The 16,131-nt window shown below is 48.1% G+C and overlaps 1 protein-coding gene across 1 annotated transcript in view; it reads left to right on the forward strand.

Moving 5' to 3' along the window:
- Positions 1-16,131, forward strand: part of LOC115469718 (zinc metalloproteinase-disintegrin-like bothrojarin-1) — a 50,854-nt gene that overhangs the window by 4,673 nt on the left and 30,050 nt on the right. The window contains exon 3 of the mRNA XM_030202505.1: positions 623-712. Coding sequence (XP_030058365.1) covers positions 623-712 — 90 coding nt within the window. The remainder of the gene's footprint in view (positions 1-622; positions 713-16,131) is intronic.

Consider the following 16,131-nt stretch of genomic DNA (forward strand, 5'->3'; position numbering starts at 1 on the left):
ACCATAACCAGTGCCTTTAAGAGACAGCCTGCTATCAAAGTGTCCTCCACATTTGGCTCAGGCTGACTAGGGCTATCTTTTCTCAATCTGTGATTATGGGGGATGCAGACCCCCCCCCCCCCACTCCCCCACCCCCATATAGGCTAATTTTAATTTCTTGAAAGTGTTACCCAGTATGTTCTATTCCAAAATAGAAAACATTTTAAAACCAGAACAACAATAATCTAAAGTAGATTTTCTTCATAACTTGCAAACATAACCTTGTACTTCATCATCACCTTGCTTTAGCAAAGTATTTCCACACATTGCTGCCAATCTTGAGTCTGTTTCTTCAGGAGACTTCAACCCAGCTGTAGCTTTCCTTCTCAGTGTCGCTGAAGACATTTTCAGCTGGAACCCCTCCAGGCCAGTTTGGAGGTGGGAGACATGGGTAGGGAGGAAATGCATTGGCCCACCTATTCCACCAGGGGCCACCCAGAAATTTCTTTCTAGCCGCACCACTGCGTCTCAGATACCCAAAATGAACTGAAAGCTCATAATGGAGTGATAGGCTGGTTCAGATAAGGAACATGTGAATAAGACCATGAATGCAGTTAACTAATATGCTGTTCTCTAATCATAGGAATGTACCAATCCTTGCTGTGATCCAAAGACATGTACTTTAATAGGAGAGTCTAAGTGTGCTCAAGGGGAGTGTTGTGAGAACTGCAAGGTAAGACATTCTCTTAAAACCTATTTTATACAATCTTAAAATCTAGTGCTACTATATAGGAGGTACAGATAATATTGGAATAATCTCCATGTACAGTAGGAACCTGCAATGAAACTCTCTTCTAGTGAAAGAAAGACACCTACAGCTGAGATACAGTAGTGTAGAGGTGTCCAAGTTTCTTCAGCAGTGGGCCACATGATCAGAAGTCCGTATGTGAGTGTAGGTTACATAAATTGTTTTGTTTGTTTTTTAAATTGATAACAATGGTGAAATACAGTTCTTGGCTATTCAAAAATATGTGGGCTGCTACCCAGATAAAAAGTGGTGCTTGGGGTCATCCATGGCTTTTCAGTGGTTCAGTAATTAGAATTTCTTGATATACCACTAATTACAGAATATGTTAAAGCTGCTGAAAATCACTAAAGACCATCCTGGCACTATCCTACTAGCATTATGACAGGTGGGAGTGGAGCTTCAGAGGAGCCAAAATTTATCCAGAGAGTAGCAGCGCTCAGTACTGGTGTCTAGATAACTGTCCAGACAAAATAGCCCCTACACAAAACAGCCCCCTTAGAAAAAAAAAACACATCACAAAAAAATATAATAAAACTACAACTGAAATCTTCACTGATAAAGACTCCTACCAATTATACACACACACACACACACACACACACACACACAGAGTACAGACCTGTGGTGAAGAGGTGCTGAAAGGAGAGCTGCTGTACCCTGTGGCTGCTGAACAATGCAGAGGGGAGGGGGCCCCCCTGCAGGAGGGCCCCAGGCTGAAAGGCCTAGCACACTTGGAGCTGAGAAACACTATGAAGGGGAGGCTTCCTCCACCCAAGCCCCAAGCATGCAACCAGGAGAACCAGGAGAGCCCAGGCCTGTGGACGGAGGAAGGACCAGAGCCCAGCAGCGCTTGCTGAGGAGCCAGCTCACCCTGACTGTAAGTCCTGGCCATAACATTCCTAAGCTGGGTGAAGAACAGGGGGCAAGAAGGCAGGGCCCGGGTTCCAGAGCAGGGTTCTCTGCATCCAGTATCAGAGGAGAGGTGGTGGAAGAGAATAGCGGAGAGTCTGAAGAGGACGTTAGTGAGGAAGAGGAGGAGAAGGAATCCAGGCCTAGGGCCTGGCAGAAGAAAGAGGCCCAGCATATGACTCCTGAAGAGGTAATTAGATCAGTGAAGAAAATGAATCGAGTAGAAGGTGAAATAGAGGTACTGAGGAAGCGGCTGAAGCTAGCAAAAACTATGTGTAACCTGGCTTCCACTGGCCCACGAGACAAGTATGTTAAGGGAGTTGAAGCGCTCCAGAAGCGGCTTACAGCAAAACAAAGGCAGCTGCAAAAACTAAAGAACTGCAGAGATAATCCCCTTCGTGAGGTTTTCCTGAACAGGGAGCGCGTGCAGCAGACCCAGACGCAGTCCCAGATCCAGCAGGAAGCAGAACCCAGAGACACACAGGACTCCGTGGTTCCAGACACCCCAGAGGCTATGCTGGAAGGGACAGCAGGGGAAGTGAAACAGCAGCAGCCAGAAGGAGGAAAAGACAAGACTGACACAAATAATTCCCAGTTATCACCAGTATTTTATTTCCTACAGGATTCCCAAGAGCTAGGTGCTCCATCCACTTACCAGCCTTGTAGAACAGAGGCTCCTAGTCCAGTTGTGGCAGGTACTGTGGATAAGGAGGGGCTCCAGCACTGCATGCAGCAAGAGAGCCTGGCAAGTTTGGAACACAAAAGAGCTATGAAACTGAAAAAAATTCAAAAACGTCCCTTATACTTAGAGAGCTGGCAGGGCATAGCCGAACCCACAGAGAAGAGCTCAGGTTTGCTGGGAGAGACAGAGAAGAAAGACAGCCTGGAGAATCAGAACAGTTTGAATGCTGAGGAGAATCAGAACAGTTTGAATGCTGAGGTAGGAGAAGAATCACTACACACTGAGCAAGTACAGAAGTTACCAGGAACAACGGGAGGGAAAGTAGAGCAAAAACAAGGGGTTTTGCAGATGGAGACAGAGACTAAAGAGGATGGGAAAGTACAGGAATGGAGTAGTGGAGTACTACAAGAGATGGAAGAAGCTGAGAGCAAATATGGTGGACAGAGGGCGGGAACATCGTGGGAACACCACAGTCACTCATGGACAGAATTGATAGGGCAGACCTCTGAGCAGGGCTGTCCAAGAGCTGCCATCCAATCTCAATCAGAAGTGCTGATGACATCATGGGGGAAGCTCAGTGACAGGCAGGGGCTCCCAATAGATTCTGCCACTCAGAAACAAGAAGAAAGAGCAGAAGGGAGCTTCTCAGAAACTCATGCCCATCAAAGCAGGAGTCCCAGAAAGGAGAGAGAGAATTGTGGAGAGTGTCAGCTGCACCAGGAGGCGGAGCCAAGACCCAGATCGAGTGAGACAGGGCATGGAGGAGAGTGTCAGCTGCACCAGGAGGTGGAGCCAAGACCCAGACTGAGTAAGACATTGCCAGATACAGAGAGAGTACATGAAGGAGAGTGTCAGTTGCACCAGGGGGCGGAGCCAAGTCCCAGACCCAGTAAGACAGAGCATGGAGGAGAGTGTCAGCTGCACCAGGAGGCAGAGCCAAGACCCAGACTGAGTAAGACAGTGCCAGATACAGAGAGAGTACATGAAGGAGAGTGTCAGCTGCACCAGGAGGCGGAGCCAAGACTCAGACTGAGTATGACAGTGTCAGAAACAGAGAAAGTGCATGGAGGAGAGTGTCAGCTACAAGAGGAGACAGATCCCAGACCTGGTCTGAGTGGGACAGTTGCAGAGCAAGGGAACGAGTGCTGGTTGGGAACAGCAGCAACTGGCAAAGGACTGGAAGTAGAATATTGCAGAGGGGGAAGAGACAGAAACAGCACAAGTGAACTGAACATAGTGGGGTTAGTGGACATGGGAGAGGAGGGAGGGGAAGAGAGGGGAGGGGAGGAAGGCAGGAAGGGAGTGGGGAAGGGGGGAGCATACTGGTATCAGCCCCTTTATCCTTTGCAGCAGTAGTACGGGGAGGAGGGGCAGAGACAGGGAAGGAGGAGGGGAGGCAGGAGTCAGACATGGAGACAAGGGGAAATCCATTTTCTGGTCCGTTGCGGGGTCCCGGGAGCGGTGTTACCCCAAAACGTCGAAATGTTGTCCAGCTGCGTTGGGTGGGCACAGGGGTAGCACCACCTAGAGAGGTTGTTTTAAGAATGGTATTCTCCCTTGGCTTTATCCCTGAAGATTTGTATGCATGCATACACCCTGTGGGAATCCCTGAATATGATATTAGTTTCTTAACAGGGCGAGGTTTGGACCTGTTTTGGGAAAAGTACACAGAGGTGCAGCATCAGGGTAGATGGGTGGATTTTAAGGCTGTCCCCATCAGTAGACAGGACGCAGTCCAGATTACCATTTTGGTACGTAATGAATCTCTTATGGCTGCAGACCTGTCATACTGGTTGGGACGGTATGCCGAAATTAGGACCCCATTAAGCAAAATACCAGACCAGAGTCGTGTGTGGGCGGGGGGGTGGAGTGCCCTTGTAAAATTAAAACAGGCAGGCTATGTCACCCAACATATACCTTCAGCCGCATACATTGGAAGGGATCGAATTCAATGCTTTTATGCAGGACAACCCAGACAGTGCTACAGGTGCGGATCTTTCCGTCACTTAAGCATGTCATGTACAGTGTTAAAGTGCTCGCGATGTGGTAGTACAGATCATGACACCAGCGACTGCACTACCATACGCTGTAACCTGTGTGGAGGCTTGGGGCACCCTTTTAGCAAGTGCCCACAAGCATCGCACAATCAGGTAGAGGAAGAGAGGAGGGGGGAGGAAGGGGCACAAGCAGAAACTACAAGGATACAAGGACAGAAGCGGGAAGCATTAAAGGGATTAATGGATAAATCAAATACCACTATTCATACAGAGGCAGGCACTAAGGGAAAGGGAAAGGGGGAGAAAAGGGCATCAGGTTTGGATCACATTCAAAGAAGGGGTATTTGTGAAAGGATGGAAGAAGGAGGTGGGGAGAAGGGGGGAGAAGAAGGGGAAGCATGGACCCTGGTAGGGAAACATGGAGGGAAGGGGGGTCGGAGGAAGGAGGGGAGGGGGCTAGCCCGAGCGGGGAGAACAGATATTCTGGAGAAGAGCCAGAGTAATCGATATGCAGTGTTTCAGGTTTCAGGTGAAGGAGAGGGTGATCTTGAGATGAATCCACCCCAAAGGGAGGTTTTGGAGGAGAAGAGGAGGGAGGGGAGGGGAGCAAGGAATGAATCATCTGAAAGACTTAACAGAGAGGAGCCAGCAGTGTTACCCCCAAGTCTAACATCACATCCTACTAGTTTAACGAAGGGCCTCATGCAGGAAATAGAGGAGGGTAAGGAAGGGATGAAAGGGGAAAGGGCTGGTCCAGAGGAAACCAAGAAAAAAAGGGTAGAAAGAAAGCCGGGGAAGATGACTCAGAGTGGGAGGATTTGGAATTAGAAGAAATTATAGAGGATCCTGAAGAAATGATGGGGGCAGGAATATCTGTGAAGAGGGATTGCGGTGAAGAGATGAGGAGGGGTAAGAAATTTAAGAAATAAACCATGGCTGCCTTGTCCTTAATCTTTGCAACTCTGAATGTAGCCAGCATAAAGGCAGAGAGAACTAGATTTGTCGCCTTTAGCGATTTGACCCAGTGCAAGGTAGACTGCATCCTGTTGCAGGAGACTCATTTGGATTCTTTGCAGCTCCTGCACCGGGCCAAGAGAGATTGGAAAGGGGGGCCCTCATTCTGGTCTCTGGCCAAAGAAAGATGCGCAGGGGTGGCTATTCTTTTCGCCACCCGAGAAGTGGAGATTACGAGGGAAATAGAGGTGGAGATAGGGAGGTGTGTTGTCTTAGACGTTTTCATTAGAGGGGTAGCAGTGCGAATCATTAACTTTTATGGGCCCCAGATTAGTTGGGAACGCAAGCAGCTGTTGCTCCGGGTGAAACCGTATTTATATACAAGCAAATTGGTGGTATTTGGAGGAGACTTTAATATGGTCTTACAGCAAGCAGATAGAAAGGGGTCCAGGCGTCAGGTGGGTTATGACAGCCTCCAGCTGGCAGCAATTGTAAAACAGGCAAGACTGGAGGTGGCGGGAGGGAAGGGGTTCACTTTCAGAAGGGGAGACACGGAGAGCCGTATTGACTGGCTCTTTGTAGGCGGGTTGGCTAGGTTTCAGGGGCAGCCGAATAGATGGACGGAATATTCAGATCATGCCTTAGTTTCCACAGTCTTAACAATATGCGAAGGGGCGCAGAAAGGCCCAGGATTTTGGAAACTGAGTGCAAAGTTATTAGAAGTAGAGGAAAACAGACAAATATTTGAGGGTTTTTTAGCAGACCAAGAAACACTATGGGAGGTGATGGATGATAAGGGAGCCTGGTGGGACATGGTAAAGGGGCGAGTCAAGGCCCTTTTCCGGTCCCTAGCCAGGAAGCAGAGTCAGGGGTTACAGGCACAGTGCTGTCGTCTTCGTAAGCAATTGGACCACGCGGTCTCCAACCATCTAGAGAAGGGAGAGATAGAAGCTTTGCAGGCCCAGTTGAGGCTGTTGCAATATGATCGATACGCTGCTTTGCTTCTGGAAAGGGAATATGGGCATCGGTATTCCCCGGATCCTTTCCAGAATTGCAAGGTAGCAGTAGGACACAAGGTCATTTATGCTATGAGAGATGAAGCAGGGCAGCGATTGACGAACCAACGTTCAATCGAGGCCAGGGTCATTCGGTTTTACACCCAATTGTGGGGGAAAGAGAGCTTGGTTTCTAACTTCATGCTATCATACGTGCAGAGTGCCCCAGGCTTGGAAAAGGTTTCGGAGGGGGAGATGGAACAACTGCTTAGGCCCATTACCACAGGAGAGGTAGATGATGCTATTGATACGCTATCAGCACGTACAACTCCGGGTCCCGATGGGCTGACCCCAGAGTTCTACAAAAAATTCCGTGTGGTCCTGATTCCAGTGTTAGCTGCAATTTTTAATAATTGTTTGCAGAACGGGCGTTTGGCCCCTTCACAGCAGTGTTCTATTTTGGTTCTCCTCGCAAAGAAGGGAAATCTGGAACTTATCGAGAACTGGAGACCCATAAGTCTTTTGAATGTAGATAGGAAAATAATGGCCAGGATTATTTACAACCGCCTGGCTGGAGCAGTGGGTGGTCTCTTGTCCTCAGCACAGTTTTGCTCGGTGAAGGGGAAAGGGGCAGTGGAAGCAGTTTGTACCATCCGTGAAATAGTGGAAAGGAGTCAAGGTGGGACAAAGGGAAAGTATTTGCTGACCCTTGATCAGTCTAAGGCTTTTGACAGGGTGTCCCAGGAGTACCTATGGCTAGTGCTTCGGTGCTATGGGATACCCGACCAGTTTATAGGGTGGATCCAGACTTTGTATCGCAATGCAAGGAGTAGCACTCTAATAAATGGTTGGGTGGGCAAGAGCTTTGCAGTGAGGTCAGGGGTACGGCAGGGGTGTCCCCTCAGCCCCTTGCTGTACGTCCTTTCCTTAGATCCTTTCCTCAGAAGGTTGAGTGGAGGGTTTAGCGGTCAACTAGAGGGCATCTCTTTGGGTTCACACACATGGCGATGTGTCGCCTACGCAGATGATGTCACAGTAGTAATCAGTAGCAAGGAGGAAGCCGAGCGAGTTCAGACCTGGATGGCAGAATACACACAGGCTGCGGGGGCCCAGATAAACCAGGATAAGAGCTCCGCAATTTGGGTAGGACAGGGCAGACCAGCGTTCAAACTTCCCAGTCAGTACCCAGTAGCAAGGGATGAAGTACGGATCCTGGGTCTCTGGGTAGGCAGACAGGACTATGATACGATCAACTGGGAGAAGGGGCTGGGGAGAGTCGAGGAAAGGGTGGCCCAGTGGAAATCATATAAGTTGCGGTTTGTGGAAAAACTGCATGTCATTAAGACCTATCTGATACCCCTTCTCCTGTTCATATCCAAGGTCTGTTTACTGCCTATATCGTTACATGCCAGAGTATACAGCTTGTTTTTCCAACAGCTATGGGGGAACAGGATGAATATTATCCGGAGGGAGGTGACCTATTTGCCCAAAAGGGAGGGGGGGTTGGGAATGGTCAACCCTGTGGTACATTTTAGTTGTTTCTTTTTCCAACAAAATCTGGGAGGGGTCTTGCGGGAAGGGAGGCCGGCTTGGGCAGACTGCATGGCCTCCTGGCTTCAGCGGTACTTGAGGGATTGGGTGAGGGGAGGTCAGGCAATGCCCCTGCGAGGGAAGGCGGGATACTTGCCACAGTACATCTCACCTCTGTTGAGATTGGTGAAGAGATGGGGTATCACAGTACAGGAAATCCAGAAGGAGGACAGGAGGCAGCTACAACACCGCATTATTCAGACACACTTTTCAACACGTCTAGCCTTGAGGGACTGCCCAGGTCCACTACAGGAGGAAGGTCTGGCTTTCCTCAATTCATCACGCCTCCCCCGGAAGATTGCGGACATGGCCTGGCTGACTTTCCACAGCCGGCTTTATGTTCGAGCTAACATGAAAAATAGAAACAGCAATGATCGTAAGTGCCCGAGGGGGGAGTGCGTGACGGAGGATGAAACAATGGACCACTTCCTTCTCAAGTGCCCGTTCAATCAACAAGTCTGTCAGGCAGTAGCCCGCCAATTAGGGATTCCTTTCTTCCACCAGCTATCTTATGCAGAATGGGCCTATGGAGGGTTTCCAAAAGGAAAGGGGTGGTGTAGGGAGACACTGTATATCATCGCTGCAGCCCTTTGTTACTTCCTGTGGCAGGCACGCTGCCAAGCTTCATTATATCGGAAGTGGCTGTCTGTACAGGAGGTGGCAGGGGATGTGGTACATTTTGTCCAGCAGCTGGCAGTGAGGGAGAAGGAGCATTGTTCTGGACTACAGTGGGCAAGGCATTGGAGGGGTTTTTCGTTTCAGCCTCCCTGAGTGGGAGGGTTTGTTGAGGGGCGGGGGTATTGGCCAGTAAGGTTTTATTTATGTATTAGTTAGCGGGTTTTATTGCTTGTTTTATCGCTTGTTTGTATGCTTGGTTTGTCTTGTTGCAAGTTTCAATAAAGACAATATGACACACACACACACACACACACACACACACACACACATCTCTATATATAAAAGGCACCACCAACGTTCTAAATGAAGCCTCCAGCCGGAAGTGTGAAGGGGGAGAGATATCCGGTTTCCCCATGAGTGTCTGCCCCACCCTTGCTCTCTCTGTAACACAAACAGTGAAGGAAAACACAGCAAAGCACAAAATCAAATCGCTCTCTCTGTAACAGTGAAGGACTCAGAGGGGGGAGGGGAGAGAGGGCAGAAGCCCTCACTATCTCTGTAACATAAACACAGCACAGCAGGAAACTTAACACTGAAGGACTCGAGGACAAAGGGCAGGGACACACACACTCCCACATGCACACATAAGAAAACCTTGCTAGCTCCCCGTTTCATTTGCATCAGAAATGGGGCTTTTTTACTAGTATATATATACACACACACAGTGGTGTGCTGGTAAATTTTTAACAACAGGCTCTCTCCCCGGTCCACCTCGGCGCCCCCCCTGTACACCTCTGCGCCCCCCCCAAAAAAAAAAAGTTTGCAGAGCTGGCTATAGCCGGGGGGGGGGGGGGGGGGGGGCAATGCATTACTCTCTCTTTGAGGAGAGAGTTCAGTGTGGCAAAGAGACGTTAAGGGTTTGAGCCAAGAGAATTTGTCAACTGGATGTAATAGTCCTGTTTGGCAAGTAAAAGAGCAGACTGGAAGTTTAATGCACAATAAATAGATTTTGTGAGCACTAAAAATGTTAAAGCACCCAGATGCAGACTAATGAATGCATATTCATATTGAATAGTAATTTATTCCATTGGAACCTAGGAGTTGAATAATAAGTTCCTATTAGATATCAGCTTAACTGTAGATGTTGAAGGAATGATCAACTGTTTTGTGTAAAATGAAGAATATTATTACATTTGTAGGACTTAACAATTAAATGATCCCAGGTTCCAATCTAATTCATGTTTAATGTGGGATAAAATGCCATAAATAAGTAAATAAATATAAACTCTTAATGTTGAGCACCTGATTCTCAAAGTGAACATATTCCAAACACTATAATGAAAATAAAATGATTTTTTTTCTACCTTTGTTGTCTGGTGACTGTTTTTCTGATCATGCTGGCCCAGTATCCGATTCTGCTGCTATCTGTCCTCTTAACTCCGTTTCCAGGGCTTCCTTTCCATTTATTTCTTTCCTTTCCTCCTTTCTTTTTCATTTCTGGTCCTCAGCTTCTGCCTATTTTCTTCATCCATGTGCAGTTTTTCTCCTCTCTTCCTTTTCCCTCATCTCATCTCCTTCCTCACTCTTCTCTCCCCTCCATCCATGTCCAGCATTTCTTCTCTCTCCCCTCCTCTCCCCTGCCCTGCATGCACCCATGTCCAGCAGTGACCCTCCTCTCCCCTGCCCTGCATGCACCCATACCCAGCGACCCTCCTCTGCCCTGCCCTGCATGCACCCAGATGTCCAGCAGTGACCCTCCTCTCCCCTGCTCTGCATGCACCCATGTTCAGCAGTGACCCTCCTATCCCCTGTCCTGCATGCACCCATACCCAGCGACCCTCCTCTGCCCTGCCCTGCATCCATGTCCAGCAGTGACCCTCCTCTCCCCTACCCTGCATTCACCCATGTCCAGTAGTGACCCTCCTCTCCCCTGCCCTGCATGCACCCATGTCCAGCAGTGACCCTCCTCTCCCCTGCTCTGCATGCACCCATGTCCAGCACAGTGGCGTACCAAGGGGGGGGATGGGGGCGGTCCGCCCCGGGTGCACGCCGCTGGGGGGTGCCGCGCGCCTGTCGGCTCTTCATTTTCATGCTCCCTTTGCCCCGGAACAGGAAGTAACCTGTTCCAGGGCAGAGGGAGCATGAACAGTGGGGGGGGGGGGGGGGGGGGGAGGAGAAGGGAGAAAAATCTGGCCAATTTCGATTATTAGATCGAAGTGAAAGTGAGCCATCTAGTCCACTGAATGCAAGGAAGCCAGACAGTTTGATTAATTTGTTTTCACTCCCCCGCGCAGCCTTTTAGGTACACAAGTGGATTATTCTGTTGTTTGTGCATGTTTCAGGGACAAGTGATTTATAAATATTAAATATTTATAATTATTAAATATTTTGTTTCCTGCAGATCTCTTTTGCTTAAACATAAATTGGCTATAAGCCCCTAATGCAGTCCATTGGTTTTCTTATATTTTATTCTTGTGATGATGACTTATCTTGTGCCAAAACTAAAAACTCTTACCTCTATTTGGTCGATGATAATAGGAATACGATCAGTGGTGTACTGGAGCCGGCTCGCACCGGCTCGCAAGAGCCGGTTGTTAAATTTACTGGCATCTTGCGAGTCGGTTGTTGGCCCGTGCGAGCCGGCTCGCCTCTGCTCCCCCGCTCGTTCATCTTCCATCTGCCCTCTGCAGATCTACCGATAGTAGCCCTGGTTTCCTTCTTGCCCCGCTGCCCTGCTTTTAAAATTTTTATTTCCCCTCGAGGCGCGCCAGCGTTGAAGAGAAGGCAGCAGGCTCAGCTCAGTTCCAGCCTTCGTTCCTTTCCTTCACATCATGGCTCCGCCCTCGCCTGACGTATTTCCTGTTTGCGAGAGGGCGGAGCCATGATGTGAAGGAACGTAACGAAGTCTGGAACCGAGCTGAGCCTGCTGCCTTCGCTTCAACGCTGGCGCGCCTCGAGGGGAAATAAAAATTTTAAAAGCAGGGTGGCGGGGCAAGAAGGAAACCAGGGCTACTATCAGGGAGCAGAGCTGCAGACGGAAGATGGACGACCAGGGGAGTGGGGAAGGCTGGAAGAAGGCAGATGGAGGAGAGGAGGGCAGGGGGGAGACGAGGGTTGCTGGACATGGGTGGGTGGATGGAGGACAGGGGGGAGACGAGGGTTGCTGGACATGGGTGGGTGGATGGAGGACAGGGGACAGGAGGTTGCTGGACATGGGTGGGTGGATGGAGGACAGGGGGGAGACGAGGGTTGCTGGACATGGGGGTGGGTGGATGGAGGGCAGGGGAGAGGAGGGTTGCTGGACATGGGTGGGTGGATGGAGGGCAGGGGAGAGCAGGGTTGCTGGACATGGGTGGGTGGATGGAGGACAGGGGAGAGCAGGGTTGCTGGACATGGGTGGGTGGATGGAGGGCAGGGGAGAGGAGGGTTACTGGACATGGGTGGGTGGATGGAGGGCAGGGGAGAGCAGGGCTGCTGGACATGGGTAGGTGGATGGAGGGCAGGGGAGAGGAGGGTTGCTGGACATGGGTGGAGGAGAGGGAAGGGAGAGAGAAGAAATGCTGGACATGGGTGGAGGGGAGGGAAGAGTGAGGAATGAGATGAGAAGAGGGAAAAGGAAGAGAGGAGAATAACTGCAAATGGATGGAAAAAATAGGCAGAAGCTGAGGACCAGAAATGAAGAAGAAAGCAGAAATGAAGAAGAAAGCAGAAATGAAGAAGAAAGGAGGAAAGGAAGCCCTGGAAACGGAGTTAAGAGGACAGATAGCAGCAGAATCGGATACTGAGCCACCATGAGCAGAAAAACAGTCACCAGACAACAAAGGTAGAAAAAAACTCATTTTATTTTCATTATAGTGTTTGGAATATGTTCACCTTGAGAATCAGGTGCTCAACATTAAAAGTTTATATTTTACTTATTTATGGCATTTTATCCCACATTAAACATGAATTAGATTGGAACCTGGGATCATTTAATAGTTTTTTTCCTGGAGAGAGTAATGCATTGCCCCCCCCCCCCCCCCGGCTATAGCCAGCTCTGCAATTTGGGGGGGCTAGCAGAGGTGGATGGGGGGGCGCAGAGGTGGACAGGGGGGGGGGGGCGCCGTGGTGGATGGGGGGGCGCCGAGGTGGACCGGGGAGAGAGCCTGTTGTTAAAAATTTACCAGCACACCACTGAATACGATCCACCCTAAAAAGTTGTTTTGTGGCTGTATATAAGTAATTGTGCTATTGAATAAATAAGTGTATGTTTGTGTCCCTAGTCATGCATCCTAAATGTATATAATCCTTTCAAGAAATCCAGTTAGTTTAACATTAGTGGAACATAGCCACAGAAGCATGATATGGTCGCATTTTTTATATGGTAATACTAGGGCCCAGCTAAGGACCAGGTTATTTTGAGTTAATCTTCACTGGCCCAAACTTGCTTTCCTTGCACTGTTTATAGAGTCTGGCTTTCTTGGGCAGAGAGGGGGGGGGGGTTCTATTTCAATTTTTGTTGGTGGTGGTGATAGTGTTTTCTGTTTTCTTTTTCTTTTTGTGGCTCCCTATTCTGTATTAGATTGGTATTATGGAATATTGTTACAATTTGGGTTTCTGCCAGGTGCTTGTTACCTGGGTTGGCCACTGTTGGAAACAGGATACTGGGCTAGATGGACCATTGGTTTATATTATATAGATGAGGGTCTGTCCATGTTCTGCATGTGTGACTGAGGTGAAGGATTCTGCAAGCATGTAGCATTTATGTAGGAATGTGTAACAGTGTAGTTTGTTCCAGTTTCCCAATAGTAGGTTAAGTGATGCTCCAGAGCCCGCCCAGTGTAATATATTTAGCACTGTATTTGCATAGGTGGGTTACGGCTGTTATGGTGTGGTAAGTTTTGTGTTGTATGGCATTGTTTCCTAAGTTGGTCCTGGAGTACCCCCTTCCAGTCAGGTTTTCAGGATATCCACAATAGATACGAATGACATTGATTTGTATATACTCCCTCCATTACATGCAAATCTTTTTCATGCAGATTCATTGTGGATAGTCTGAAAACATGAATGGCAAGGGGGGGGGGGGTACTCCAGGACCACCTAGGGAAACACTTCTCTAGGTCCCACTGTAATATTTATGGCACCGTCTTTTCATAGGTGGGTTAGGGCATACAGCCTGCCATGAGTGGGAAAGCGCGGGGTACAAATGTAACAAATAAATAAATAAATAAATATGGTGTGGTAAGTTTTCAGTATAAGTTTTTTGGTGTCTTTTTTGCAGTGGTTTGTGTTATTTCACAAAGTGTCTATCCCTATTTGAAAGTAGACTCTAGGGCAAGGTTTGGTGGCACTTGTCACCCAAGTAAAAATGCTCCAGACTAGTGTTCTTCACATCCTGTAGAGTCACCATACAAACAAAAGCCCATCTGATTTAAACAAGGTGTCTAGCAGTGGAAGGAATGTGTGTGCTATTCCTGAGGTGATGGTCACGATTTGAATATTTTTACTTTGTAGTTAAGAAGACAGGTTGCCTTCTCTGGCCAGTCCAGGGATCTCTTCTGCGTCCTGCCTCCTGATGAAACTTACTGTTTCTTGTAGGCAGGACACAACAGAGACAGCCTGTATTAATCAGTGCTCGCTACAGCCCCTGAGCAACAACACAGACACTGCTGTGTAGCTGACACTAGCTGGTGCCTATTTTATAAAAGTCTGCTCCCCCTGAGATCAAAACCTGGCTACGCCTCTGGGTAGTGGGTTTTGGGGGACTCAGCGCCCAAGGTAAGGGAGCTATGCACCTGGGAGCAATTTCTGAAGTCCACTGCAGTGCCCCCTAGGGTGCCCAGTTGGTGTCCTGGCATGTGAGGGGGACCAGTGCACTGCAAATGCTGTCTCCTCCCACAACCAAATGGCTTGGATTTGGTCGTTTCTGAGATAGGCGTCCTCGGTTTCCATTATCGCTGAAAACCGAGGACGACCATCTCTAAGGATGACCATCTCTAAGGTCGACCTAAATATTTTTGGCGTCCCCGACCATATTATTGAAACGAAAGATGGATGCCCATCTTGTTTCGATAATATGGGTTTCCCCGCCCCTTCCTGAGGACATCCTGCGAGGACGCCCTCGGGAAAACTTGGGTGCCCCGTTCGATTATGCCCCTCCATGTCACACAAACCTTATGCACTTGAGGGTAAAGGTCAAGCCAGAGAAGCTTGCATCCTGGAGATGAATATGTGGTTGCAGAGATGGTGTCGTGAAGACCATTTTGGCTTCCTGGATCATGGGATTCTTTTCCAAGGGCTGCTGAACAGAGATGATGTTTATCTATCAAAGAAGGGAAGAGGTGTCTTCAGCAGCCTACTTGGGGGGGGGGGGGGGTGAGATGTAAAAAGAGAGCAAAACATAACATTCAGCAGTAACAGCTGGTGGATTGCTAGGTATCTCTGAGGGGGAAAGAATAAATGTTTCTTCTCAGATCTTGCTGAATACCTTCATGTAGTGATCTCAGCAAGGTGACATTACAATTAAACTATGGTTAGAAAAGAAAAGGAAGAATATATACTGACTGCATGATGCCCAGGATAAACAGGTGCCAACCCATAGTTTACTCACTATGGTTAAAGGTGCTGATAGTGATAGTGGAGACACTGCACATAAAGTCCATTGTGAACTTGTTCTTGGACTCACTGTAGCAAGTGATAAACCACATATAGCTGAGGGTCATTTGTTTCCTCTCGGTGGCCATCCAATTGTGTGCCCACAATATGGATACCTTCTGCACATAAACAATATTTGTATAAGTTGGAACCAGAGCTGGGGCTGGAATTCTCCATGAGGCTAAGAAGCAGCTTTCCACACTTTTTTTTATTCACATTTACAACAAGCCAATTAAGTCCAAGGCTGCTTTTCTAAACCAACTGTTCACTAAAATCACTTATTTGGCAGTCAAAATACAATGTGCAAGAGGCAGTAGCAATTTAAAAGGTAACAAGGGGCAACAATAATTATGTACAGTAGCTCTGGTGTCATTTACTCTACACTTCTAGTTCACAGAAATGTTCACTCTACTTATATTCTTATTCCTACTACAGAGTGACAGGATGAAAACACAGTTCAGTTCCTTTACTCAGAGGTCTGCTACTGGAGGTAACAGTACATTACAGTTTAATAAAAGTCACACTTATAGTTCTTAGTTGCTGCTGCAGTGAGTTTCAGTGATCATGAAACTCCAGACGCAGGTTTTTTCAACAGGAATCAGTTGAGGTATTCTTGAGGCCTCAGGAGCCCTGTAATTTTAGTTGATGATATAATTCCTTCAAACCAGTGGTGCTTCTGGGTCACCAGTCAATGGGATGAAGTCTAGGTTGCCTTGCTGGAAAAGTTATACAAATAGACCCCTTTCTTCTTTTCCTCAGTACTTCAACAGGGGAAGTAAAGATTCCTTGTGTCCTCTGTCAGCCAATAAGAGCCACTTAAATTTCAGGAAATTACTGAAGACCATCCTGTTTAAGACTGCTTACCTTCATGACTCAACTTAATTTACCTCTTCCTGTTACAGCAAATTCCATGGACCCTTACCTTTATTATTCACTCTTATTATCTCTGTTGTTCTTTACGATACC

Source organism: Microcaecilia unicolor, chromosome 4, assembly GCF_901765095.1.
Source record: "Microcaecilia unicolor chromosome 4, aMicUni1.1, whole genome shotgun sequence".
Taxonomy (NCBI): domain Eukaryota; kingdom Metazoa; phylum Chordata; class Amphibia; order Gymnophiona; family Siphonopidae; genus Microcaecilia; species Microcaecilia unicolor.